Genomic DNA, 13,032 nt, shown 5'->3' on the forward strand with positions numbered 1-13,032 from the left:
TGCTAGCACCATTTGTCTCTCCGAAGATGGTCACGGCGAAGTGTGTGGCTGGTCTCTCTCATGCACGCGTGTGTACGTGGAGGTGACGTATTTGTGTAACTCACGTATTAAGCACGGCTCACAGGGTAAACCACAGATGTGAGACACCCTGTTTCCTTTTAAAATGTTTTTTGCTTTATGTTCAAATTGGAAGAATTTCTGTTGACCTGACTTTCTGTTCACTAGGCTTTTCTTCTATCACGTACAGTCTGCTGTTACGCAGATCAAATGAGCTTTTCACTTCTGATACTGTATTTTTAATTTCTAGCTTTGCCGTGTGCTTTCAAAAACAGTTTCCTTTTCTCTGCCGAAATCCCCCGTACATGCAGCGTGTTGTCAAGTTCTCCTGTAATGTCTTGAACGGGTTTTCCATTCTCGCCTTCAATACGTGGTCATTTCTCCATCTGTTCTGTCTCTGGATCTTCTGACTGTTTTTTGCTCTTGATTAGGTCACCTTTTCTCATTTCATTTGTCTTGCAATTTTAAAAAAGATTTAATAGCAGACATTAGTGCGAAGCACAGTGGAAAGAGAAGTAACTAGTCCGTCCAGGAAAGGGAAGGCCTCTTCTCTCAGGCTTCATGTGAGCTGGGCGGGAGCAGGGTCATTTCCAGACCGAGCTGTGTCTGGACTTGGTTGCAGTTGTCACTGGTTTCAAATACTTCCCCTCAAAGGTCTGGACATCTGAGCCCTGGTGAGATTCTAGGCCTTTCTGTTTCCTTCTGGGTTGGCATACCAGGGCAAGCGCTCTGCTTTACAGCCCCCCTGCTGCTTTTGGAGGGTCTCTGGGGGGGTTCTCTTTGTCCTCTGGCCCAGCTCCTAGCTCCGTGAAGGCCCAGGTGCCTCAGAGGACCTCACCTTTGTTCTCCCATCCTGTCCTCAGCCTTTGGTCAGCAGCTCACACTCCCAGATGGGCCTGCCCTCCTGGGGCTGCATCACACAGCTCTGTGCCTCACCCCCAGCTCTGACGTGCCACTTATACCCCCGTGGGAAGGCCCGAGAGGCCTGGCACAGACTCGCTCTGTGACTGAGGCCCCGGCCTGTGAACCCATCACACCTGTCCATGTGTGGCCACTAAATAGCGCGTTCTTTTTTCCTCACCCCAGCCTAGAATGAATTTGCTTTATTTCCTCTGACTGCAAGGATAAAAGCATCCTGGGTCCCTCTCCGAGGAGCGGCTTGCCCTTTCTGGATTTAGGTTCTTCGCGTCCCTCAGTTCTCTCGATGGGTTTAAAAAATCATAGAGTTTAGCTTATCCAGCTTGTTCTCCCCGTGAGGGTGGGAGTGACAGTCTGTTATGACTTTGTATATTCTAAACGGATGTAGAAAATTTTGTCAAATTGCCCTCCAGAAAGATGATATCAATTTGTACTCCCACCAGCAGGTTATGCAAGTTTGGTTACTGCCTTCATTTCAAATCTGGGAAGGTGCCTTAGGCACGTGAAAGAAAAAGTCTTCCTTCAAATGCCAATGAGTTTCAAACCAATATTTCTGATACATTTAAATTAGAATTATTGATTGCAAAGGTGGGGCTTCTTGGAAAGCAACTAAAGATATACATGAGAAGTCTGAAAAAAGATTTCGAGGTGGACATAAGTTAACAGGAGAGCCACCCTCCCCTCCCCCGCCCTGCTACCATGACCCTGGGAGCAGGAGGAAGAGCTCTGGGCTGGGTGGGCAGAAGGAGATTTCATGTTCTCCAGCCCATGTGGAATCTGGCAGCTCCTCTCTGTGAATCAGCTGCTTCTGAGAGCCCAGCAACAGTCAGAAAGAGAGGGGAGCATGGCAGGACCCCTAGGAGTCTTGTGGGAGATGTCAGTCTCTTCGTCCTCCGAGCTGTGTGCCCAGTCCTTTCCCCCGCATCAGCTCCCTCCTAGGTGAGCCGCTGGCTCCACGTCCCTACATACCATGAGTAACCGAAATGATCGTCCCATTCGGACTTCCCTCCTGAGCTCCAGATCAGATCTCCAGTGACCTATCTGACCTCTCTGCTTGGCCTTCCTCTGCTGGGTATCTCAGGCATGCACCGGCCAACCAGATCTCTTGATTCCTGGTGTTCTCCATCCCAGTAGATGGCCTCATCGTTTATATAATTCTTCCAGCCCAGCCCCCAGTTATCCTTGGTTTCTTCCTGCCCTGCCCGGCTGAGCCAGTCGATCAGCAAAACCCTGTCTGCTCTGTGCCTAGACTACCTCTAATCTGTCTGCTCCCCTCAACCCCCCCGCATCCAGGGTACCACCTGGTTCAGGCCATAGTCATCTCTTCTTGGACTGTTGGAATTGCCTCTTCTCTGGGCTTCCATTCTCATTTCTTGGCCTCTAGAATCCACTCTCTACATAGCAGCCAGAGTGATTTGGGAACACAGCGTATGTTAGAGGACATCACTGCCCTGCTTGCACGTGGAGACAACCCCAGTCCTTGTGCAGGCACGGAAGCATCACCCAGCCTGATCTCAGCAGTTTCTGCCCTCCGTCTCACGTGACACACGCATGCCCTGTCCACCCTGGCCTTTTGCTTTCCCGGACACATCAAACTCATCCCTGCCCAGAGACCCTTTACCTGCTGCTGTGTCCCTCCAGCTTCTTGTCTGGCTGGCTCATTTTATCATTCTGGTTCAGCTCTTCGAACACCTTGAGAAGACTTCCCTGACTTCTCCACCTAAAACAGCTCTTGCCTCTCTCTACCTGTTCTTTCTTACTATCTTGTAATGTCTACCATTATCTTTATTCATTTATTTATTATCTGCTTCTTGTCTTTCCTCTCCCCTGCAGATTCTGAGCCTTACAAGAGGGGATCTTACCTGTCTTGTTCACTGTAGTCCTTCAGTAACTAGGGCAGGGGCTGAAGTATGACGGGTGCTGAGTAAATAGTTTTTGAATGAATGAATTCTGCTTCCTTGAAAGTCAGTGTTTCACAGGGCTCCCTTCTCTTCCAGTGTGGCTTGCTTCCCCCATGGCTTCCGCATGGCCAGTTCCCACACCTGCACCTCCAGAGCCCCCCACTTCTGATCTCTAGATTATGTGTTCACCTTTCAAATAGATATCCCCACTTAGCGATCCCACAGTGAATTCATTAACTTCCCCACAAGCTTTTTCTCCCCCGTTCCAGCTCTTTATTGCTGTATACAAACTTTTCCACACATAGAGGCTTGGAGTCATTTAGTTTGCTCACAGATCTGCAATGTGAGCAGGTCCCAGGGACAGCTCATCTCTGTTCCAGACGGTTCAGTGGGGGAGGTGCGAAGGCAGCAGGTAACAACACCTGGGGCAGGAATCATTGGAAGCCTGGCTCCCACTCTGGGCTGGAACCTCCGCTGGGCTGTTGGCCAGAACGCCTACCTGTGGCTTCTTTGTGTGACTTCTTGACTTCCTCACAGCACGGCGGTTGGCATGAGTATCTTACAAGGACGAGACACAATGAAACGCCTTTTGTGACCTCATCTTGGAAATCACGTAGGGTCATTCTGCCCTAGTTACAGGCCCACCCAGATTCAAGGGGAAGGAATATATGCCCCGCGTTTCGATGGGAGGAGTGTTAGCCTGGCATTATAGGAAAAGCATGTGTGGTGGGGATCTTGTTGTGGCCATCTTGGAAAATGCCATCCACCACGGCCTGCAGCCTTCCCTTTCTCAGTGAAGGGTGTCACCACCCACCTGGCCACTCACACCACATACAGAAATTTTATCCTCTTCCGCTGCCTCCCCCTGCATGTCAAATCAGGAGAGTCTCTGGACTCTATCTGGTCTATTTCAACTTCTTCTCTTCTCTTTTACTCACCCCTACTTTTGCCTCCATGCCCACCATGTTAATGTAGACCTCCATTAATACTTGCCTGAGCGGGCTGTAGTTAACATGTCTCCATGCCATCACTGCCCTCCCCTTTCTGTCCCTCCTACATATGATGTCAGAGTGCAGTTTGAGAATGAAAATTGGGTGATGTCGTTCTCTCGATGGAAGTCCCAGCTTGGTGTCCCGTGACCAGAGCACAAAGCTAGATAGGAACACTGGGGATATGGCTCCTGCTGAATTTTGCGATCTCATCTCTAAAACTGATGCCTCCTGTGCTTGTCCCCTCTCCCCTTTGCCTGGACTGGCTGTCCTCCACAGCACCCCCACTTCCAGCCCCTCTCGCTGTCGGGAACACCAAGTTCCAGTTGAAGTATCACCTCTTCCTTCTAAGCAGCTTTTCCTGAGACCTTCAGCCCGTCACCCCAAACCAGCCACTGTCTTTTCTCTAGTGTGTCCTAGTTGTATATGCCCCTCCCCGTGGAGGCAGTGGGCATCGTGAGCGAAAGGCATCCCCAGCACCCGGGGGAGCTCGACAAGTGTCAGGGAAGATGAACAACTTATGTCAGAAAGGTTCAATACCCAGATAAGAAATTCTCATTTGAAAGGAAATAATTGCAATCATCCTTCCCTAGCTTCTGCTTGTGAATGAGTTTATAAAGGATGAAACCGTGTTAAAGACATTTAATACACATCCAGAATTTACTACGTAAGACAGAGCCACTAAATAAACTGTGGTCATCAAGCCTTTGCAATCTTATAAATAGATGGAAGAGATTTACCAAACTACCTGTATTTTTAGCCTCCTCTCTGCCTAGTAGGTTATAAAATATCACAATGGAGCGATCACGTCTCCCTGCTTGTGAAACTGATCCATGCCGTGAGTTGGTTTGTAGTTACTGTGTTTCCTTGTTTCTATGGCTGTTTCGTCTCAGACAGAGGGGAGGGAGGCTGGGGGGTATTGGCTCTCCTCTGGTGACACAGGGACCCCGGGACCTACAGCACCGTGGCCGCCCTTGGCTGCTTTTCCTCCCGGGAAGTGCAGGCCCTCCGGAAGCTTATTTGGTGCCTTTTAACCCTCTTTCATTACCTTCCAGGGGCTAGCCATTCTCCTCTCTTCCTTGTCTTAGAAAGGGAAATGATCTAGATTAAGAATTACATGTTTTCCCCTCAAAAATTGGCAAGGGGATGGAAAGTGAATATGATATTTTAAAGATTTATTTGAAATGATATTGTTCAAGACTGAATTTTATTCCAAAATCCATGTTCTTTGCTTGTCATGACACATGTCCTATACAGGGAGGATTATCTTTGCTCCATTTTTTTCTTTTTACCGTTATTACTCTCCTCTTACCTTGACCAGATTTCGGAGGTAAAAAATAACTGTAGCTTTACCATTGCAAGTCGTGCAATGCTTAGATGTGTTGAGCGAAGTTCGGTAGAAGAAATCGTGTTTTGGAAGTTTGTTGGACTCTAGTCTGCGGTGAAGTGGCTTTTGGGATCTTTGCTTTCAGCACGTCTAATAAACAACTGTTCTCTTTTATAGCCACAGCTATTGCAAATCCAATACTGTCCTTCTTAGATGTTAAACGGATTTTATTTCAAAAAATCACCGATAAAGGAGATGAGTTGAAAAAGGCCTTTCAGCTGCTCGACACTGGTCACAACATGACAGTGTCAAAGAATGAACTGAGAAGAATTATCACAACCTTCCTGATGCCTCTCACGAGAGAACAGTTTCAAGATATCCTGGCTCAGGTACAGTACGCATGGTGACTTAGAATAACCCCACTATCGGGGCGCCTGGGTGGCTCAGTCGGTTAAGCGTCCGACTCTTGATTTCAGCTCAGGTCATGATCTCAGGGTTGTGAGATCGAACCCTGGGTCGGGCTCTGTGCTCAGTGGGGAGTCTGCTTGAGATTCTCTTTCTCTCCCTCTGCCCTTCCCCCTCCTCTAAAAAAGTAACACAGCTATGGAAAAGTTGGAGTCAGTTCCTGGAGCGTGAAATCTGTTCTGGCTTTCCCCTCGACAATTCCAAGTGAGCAGTTAAACTTTTGTTGATTTTTCACAGTTCAGTGAACTTTTGACAGGTGTGGGATGATCAACGTGTGTGTGGGCCATATTTTGTGTGGAGTACTGGTACAGCCATTTTCTTTAGTTTTTAAGGCTTCCATATAAAAGTATTCGGTCAGCTTATATTTTGGAACCTAGTATTTTGGCATTTGTTCTTGTATCCAGTGGTTATTGAGCACCTACTGTATGCTGGACCCAATGCAGAGAATACAAATGCAGGCCCAACCTTGAGGGGGTCCCAGCCCAGTGAGACATGTTTGGAAGTGTTGGTAAGCATGGGAGTTAGAGGAGGGAGAGCTGTCTAAAACTGGGGTCGTGGTCCAGGAAGGCTTTGGGGACGAAAGGGTATATTCAGTTGAGTTTTGACCGAGGAGCGGGTATTGGCCAGATGAAAGGAGAATGGAAGGGCGTTATAGGCAGAGGGAATAATAGCCCAAGTGAACGCTTGGATGCCCGAATCAGCACGGCATGTTTATTCAGGGAACTGGGTAGTTTATACCTGAAGAGAGGGGATACATGCAGATAGAGGGGCCAGTCCCCAAAAGTACCATATAAAGGAGTTTGGCCTCTGTCCTGGAAGCTATAGGGAGACAAGGAAGGGTTTGCAGCAGGGGTGATTCAGTTACTTGGGAGGGACACAGAGGACAGGCCCTTGGTGGGATACCATACCAGGTGGCTGTCACTAGTAAACATTTGGTGGGTCTGAGCCCTCAGGACCTTTAAAAATGGAATACACAGTATGGTAGGAATGAAACACTCTCAGAATAAATCCATAGGGATCAATAGAGTAACACCAAAGTGGAGAAGTTGAGTGGGAATATCAGTAGTGTGCCTTCTAATCCAGTAACCCAATAACTAATTTGTGCATGTGCGTGCACGCACACACACACACACACACACACACAGAGAAATCAACATATTTTTACTCATTCATTACTTCTTTTTTTTTTATGTTTTTTTATTATATTATGTTAGTCACCATACAGTACACCCCCAGTTTCCGATGTAAAGTTCGATGATTCATTAGTTGAGTATAACACCCAGTGCACCATGCAATACGTGCCCTCCTTACTACCCATCACCGGTCTATCCCATTCCCCCACCCCCCTCCCCTCTGAGGCCCTCAGTTTGTTTCTCATAGTCCATAGTCTCTCATGCTTCATTCCCCCTTCTGATTGCCCCCCCTTTCTTTATCCCTTTCTTCCCCTACCGATCTTCCTAGTTCTTGTGTTCCATAGATGAGAGAAATCATATGATAGTTGTCTTTCTCTGCTTGACTTATTTCACTTAGCATAATCTCCTCCAGTCCCATCCATGTTGCAGCAAATGTTGAGAACTCGTTCTTTCTGATAGCTGAGTAATATTCCATTGTATATATGGACCACAACTTCTTAATCCAGTCATCTGTTGAAGGGCATCTCGGTTCCTTCCACGCTTTGGCTATTGTGGACAATGCTGCTATGAACATTGGGGTGCATATGGCCCTTCTCTTCACTACGTCTGTATTTTTGGGGTAAATACCCAGTAGTGCAATGGCTGGGTCATAGGGTAGCTCAATTTTTAACTTTTTAAGGGACCTCCACACTGTTTTCCAGAGTGGCTGTACCAACTTGCATTCCCACCAACAGTGTAAGAGGGATCCCCTTTCTCCACATCCTCTCCAACAATTGTTATTTCTTGCCTTGTCTATTTTTGCCATTCTAACTGGCGTAAGGTGGTATCTCAGTGTGGTTTTGATTTGAATTTCCCTGATGGCTAATGATTTTGAACATTTTTTCATGTGTCTATTAGCCATTTGTATGTCTTCATTGGAAAAGTGTCTGTTCATATCTTCTGCCCATTTTTTGATTTGTTTGTTTCTCGTGTATTGAGTTTGAGAAGTTCTTTGTAGATCTTGGATACCAGTCTTTTATCTGTAGCATCATTTGCAAATATCTTCTCCCATTCCGTGGGCTGCCTCTTAGTTTTTTTGACTGTTTCCTTGGCTGTGCAGAAGCTTTTTATCTTGATGAAGTCCCACAAGTTCATTTTATCTTTTGTTTCTCTTGCCTTTGGGGATGTGTCATGAAAAAGGTTGCTTTGGCCGATGTCGTAGAGATTGCTGCCTATGTTCTCCTCTAGGATTTTGATGGATTCCTGTCTCACATCGAGGTCTTTCATCCATTTGGAGTTTATTTTTGTGTATGGTGTGAGAGAGTGGTCAAGTTTCATTCTTTTGCATGTAGCTGTCCAATTTTCCCAGCACCATTTATTGAAGAGACTGTCTTTTTTCCACCGGATGTTTTTTCCTGCTTTATCAAAGATTAGTTGCCCAAAGAGCGGAGGGTCCATTTCTGGGCTCTCTATTCTGTTCCATTGGTCTATGTGTCTGTTTTTGTGCCAGTACCATGCTGTCTTTGTGATCACAGCTTTGTAGTACAGCTCGAAATCCGGCATTGTGATGCCCCCAGCTTTGTTTTTCCTTTTCAACAGTTCCTTGGAGATTCGGGGCCTTTTCTGGTTCCATACAAACTTAAGGACTATTTGTTCCAGTTCTTTGAAAAATGTCGTCGGTATTTTGATCGGGATAGCATTGAAAGTGCAGATTGCTCTGGGTAGCATGGACATTTTAACTATGTTAATTCTTCCGATTCATGAGCATGGAATATTTTTCCATCTTTTTGTGTCTTCCTCAATGTCTTTCAAGAGTGATTTATAGTTTCTAGAATATAGGTCCTTTACGTCTCTGGTTAATTCCAAGGTAACGTATGGTTTTTGGTGCTATTGTAAATGGGATAGATTCCCTAATTTCTCTTTCTTCAGTCTCATTATTCGTGTATAGAAATGCAACTGATTTCAGGGGCGCCTGGGTGGCGCAGTCGTTAAGCGTCTGCCTTCGGCTCAAGGCGTGATCCCAGCGTTCTGGGATCGAGCCCCACATCAGGCTCCTCTGCTGGGAGCCTGCTTCTTCCTCTCTCACTCCCCCTGCTTGCGTTCCCTCTCTCGCTGGCTTTCTCTGTCAAATAAATAAATAAAATCTTTAAAAAAACAACAAAAAAAAGAAATGCAACTGATTTCTGAGCATTGATTTTGTATCCCACCACATTACTGAATTGCTCTATAACTTCTAATAGTTAGGGAGTGGATTCTTTTGGGTTTTCCATATAGAGTATCATGTCATCTGTGAAGAGAGACATTTTGACTTCTTCTTTGCCGATTTGGATACCTTTTATCCCTTTTTGTTGTCTGATTGCTGTTGCAAGGACTTCTAGTACTATGTTGAATAATAGTGGCGAGAGTGGGCATCCTTGTCGTGTTTCTGATCCTAAGGGAGAGGCTTCCGGCTTTTCCCCATTGAGAATAATATTTGCTGTAGGCTTTTCATAGATGGTTTTTATGAGATTGAGAAATGTACCCTCTATTCCTACACTCTGAAGGGTTTTAATCAGGAAAGGATGCTGTATTTTGTCAAATGCTTCTTCTGCATCAATTGAGAGGATCATATGGTTCCTGAGTCTTTTCTTGTTGATATGATGTATCACTCTGATCGATTTGCGAATGTTGAACCACGCTTGCATCCCAGGGATGAATCCCACTTGATCATGATGGATAATCCTTTTAATGTACTGTTGGATTCTATTAGCCAGGATCTTGTTGAGGATTTTGGCATCCATATTCATTAGGGAAATCAGTCTGTAATTCTCCTTTTTGATGGGGTCTTTGCCTGGTTTGGGGATCAAGGTAATATTGGCCTCATAGAATGAGTTTGGTAGCTTTCCTTCTGTTTCTATTTTTTGAAATAGCTTTAGGAGAATAGGTATTATTTCATCGTTGAATGTTTGGTAGAATTCCCCAGGAAAATCATCCGGGCCTGGAGTTTTGTTATTTGGAAGGTTGTTTATCACTGACTCAATCTCTTCATAATTAATTGGCCTATTTAAAAAATCAATTTCTTCCTGTTTCAGTCTTGGTAGTTTATAGGTTTCCAGGAAGGCCTCCATCTCTTCCAGATTGCTTAATTTATTGGCATATAGCTGTTGATAAAAGTTTCTAATAATCCTTCCAATTTCATTGGTGTTGGTCATGACCTCTCCTTTTTCATTCATAATTTTATTAATTTGGGTCCTTTCTCTATTCTTTTGGATAAGTCTTGCCAGCGGTTTGTCAATTTTATTGATTCTCTCAAAGAACCAGCTTCTAGTCCTGTTGATCTGCTCTACTGTACTTCTGGTTTCTAATTCATTGATTTCTGCTCTAATCTTGGTCAGCTGCTTCCTCGTCAGTGAATTAGGCCTGTCCCTCTGTTGCTGTTCCAGCTTCTTGAAGTGAGAATATAAAAACTGCATTTTAGATTTTTTTATTCTTTTGAGTGAGGCTTGGATGGCTATGTATTTCCCCCTTAGGACTGCCTTTGCAGTATCCCAAAGGTTTTGGACCATTGTGTTTTCATTCTCGTTGGTCTCCATAAATTGTTTAAATTGATTTTTGATTTCCTGGTTTATCGAGTCATTCCTGAGCAGGATAGTTCTTAGTCTCCAAGTGTTTGAGTTTCTTCCAAATTTTTCCTTGCGGTTGAGTTCCAATTTCAGAGCGTTGTGGTCTGAGAATATGCAGGGGATAATTTCAATCTTTTGGTATCGGTTGAGACCTGTTTTGTGTCCCAGAACATGGTCTATTCTTGAGAATGTCCCATGGGCATTAGAATAGAATGAGTATTCTTTGGTTCTGGGGTGAAGTGTTCTATATATATCTATGAGGTCCAACTCGTCGAGTATGGCATTCAAAGCTCTTGTTTCTATGTTGGTTTTCTGCTCCAGTGCTCTGTCTATTGCTGATAGTGGAGTGTTGAGGTCCCCTACTATTAATGTATTTTTATCTATATGTCTCTTTATTCTGGTTAAGAGTTGGCTTGTGTATCTTGCTGCTCCCCTATTGGGGACATATATATTTATAATTGTCATATCCACTTGTTGGATACATCCTTTAAGAATAATATACTGCCCTTCTGTATCTCTAACTATAGTCTTTAGTTTAAAATCCAATCTGTCTGATATGAGAATTGCTACCCCAGCTTTCTTTTGAGGTCCATTGGCATGAAAGATGGTATTCCATCCCTTTACTTTCAGTCTGAATGTATCTTTAGGTTCATAATAAGTCTCTTGTAGACAGCAAATGGATGGGTCATGTCTTTTTATCCAATCTGCAACCCTGTGTCATTATGGGAGCATTTAGGCCATTTACATTGAGACTGATTATTGAGAGATATGATTTTAATGATGCCATGTTGCCAGTAAAGTCTTTGTTTCTATAGATTGTGACTTTCTGTTCTGTATCCCTCTTGGGGCCTTTTTACTTTTATAGAACCCCCCTTAATATCTCCTGTAGGGCTGGTTTCGTGGTTACGAAATTGGTCAATGACTGGCGATTCTGGAAGGTCTTTATTTCTCCATCCATTCTGAATGACAGCCTTGCTGGATAGAGGATCCTTGGCTGCATGTTTTTGTCTGAAAGAGCTTTAAAAATGCCCCCCCAACCCTTTCTCTCATTCCAGGTCTGTGTAGACAGGCCTGACGTAATTCTGATACCTTTGCCTTGGTACGTGAGAAATTTCTTTGCCCTGGCCGCTTTCAGTACTGTATTCTTGAATCTAATATTTGCGAATTGCACTATGACGTGACGTGGCGTAGGTTTGTCGTGGCTGAGCTTGGGAGGGGTCCTCTCTGCCTCTTGGACATGAATGTTTGTTTCCCTTGCTAGATTAGGGGAGTTTTCAGCTGCAATTTGTTCAAATATCTCTTCTAGACCTCTGTTTTTCTCCACCCCCTCGGGGATGCTGATGATTTTGATATTGGAATGTTTCATTGAGTCAGTAATCTCCCGTAACCTACATTCCTCTGCGTGGATTTTTTTGAGTGCAGATTCTATTCTAGCTTTTTCTTCTACTGACCCATCCTCCAATTCGCCGATTCGTTCTTCTGCCTCATTCACCCTGGCTGTCAGAGCCTCTAGTTTTGACTGCATTTGGCTCATAGAATTTTTAATTTCTGCCAGATTCGCTCTCATTTCCGCCCTTAGAGATTCTATATTCTCATTAACATTTTTGCCAATGCTTTTTTCAAGTCTACATATCATCTTGACCATTGTTACTCTGAATTCCATTTCTGATAATTTGGTTACATCCATATCCATTAGTTCTGTGGCAGAGGCCACAGACTCATTGTCTTTTCTTTGCTGGGGGGGATTTCTCCTTCTCGTCGTTCTGATGAGGAGAGGTTGTGGGGTTGTCCAGAGCCCAAATTATTGACCAGGACCCAGGCCGTGCACCCTTGTTTTATAGGGATCTTAGGGATGTGGGCTTCCTGATTTTTCAGCCTGCCTTCTGGGGGAGGGGCCTGCTGCGCCGATACTCAGGCAACCCTGTTTGGGTAGAGTCTCCGTGTCCCCTGCGAGGGGGGCTGGGGGTGGGCACACTGTGAGCCGGTATTTCCAGGCTTTTGTTCTCTGGCGGCTTTCCCTGGCGGTTTGCTGTGCCTCTTCTGAGAGTCAGAGCGGCAGTGGCCGAATCCCAGCCTCTGTCACAGAACAGAGGGATTGCGGACCGTTCTCCACTGATGTTCTGGCCACTTTAACTCTGTTACTGTTGGTGCTGCTCAACCCTGCAGCGTCCCGGGATGTGCGTCCCACACCCGGCATCCCAGCCCTCACTTCCAGGGCCAGCGCGTCTCTGTCCTTTGTGTTTCTAACACCGCCAGCCGCCAGCCGCCCCTGCGCACTCCTGGAGCTCCCGGTCTCAGTCTGGATCCACTGAGCGCACCGGAGCTCCGTTTCAGTCTGGTGGCGCGCGCTCCCGGCTCATGGTCCCTGTCTGTTCTCTCGCGGGTGCCAGTCCACGAGTCCGCCCGCTCCCCCGTGCAGGTGGCTACTGCTTCCCGGCGCCCGAACGCGGCGGCTCCCTCCCCCTTCCATTTATCTTCCGATATCTCTGCGTGGTTTCACGGCTCCCCGCTTCGTACCTCAATACTCAGCGCTGGAGATGTTCATTTGTAGAGATCCAGATGTATCTTCCTGCGTCTCAGGCTGATTCCGTGGATGTTCAGACTGGTCTGGTACCTATCCAGCTCGACTCAGGGGACCGGCTGAAAAAGGGGTCCCCTACT

At 45.8% G+C, this 13,032-nt stretch overlaps 1 protein-coding gene across 1 annotated transcript in view; it reads left to right on the top strand.

Annotated features, from left to right (window-relative positions):
- The window catches only part of EFCAB6 (EF-hand calcium binding domain 6), a 234,412-nt gene that overhangs the window by 20,455 nt on the left and 200,925 nt on the right, over positions 1–13,032 (top strand). Inside the window, exon 5 of the mRNA XM_045779957.2 lies at positions 5,370–5,581. Within this exon, the coding sequence (XP_045635913.1) occupies positions 5,370–5,581 (212 nt within the window). The remainder of the gene's footprint in view (positions 1–5,369; positions 5,582–13,032) is intronic.

Source organism: Ursus americanus, chromosome 17 (assembly GCF_024610735.1).
Source record: "Ursus americanus isolate L20-20 chromosome 17, mUrsAme1.1.p, whole genome shotgun sequence".
Lineage (NCBI taxonomy): Eukaryota > Metazoa > Chordata > Mammalia > Carnivora > Ursidae > Ursus > Ursus americanus.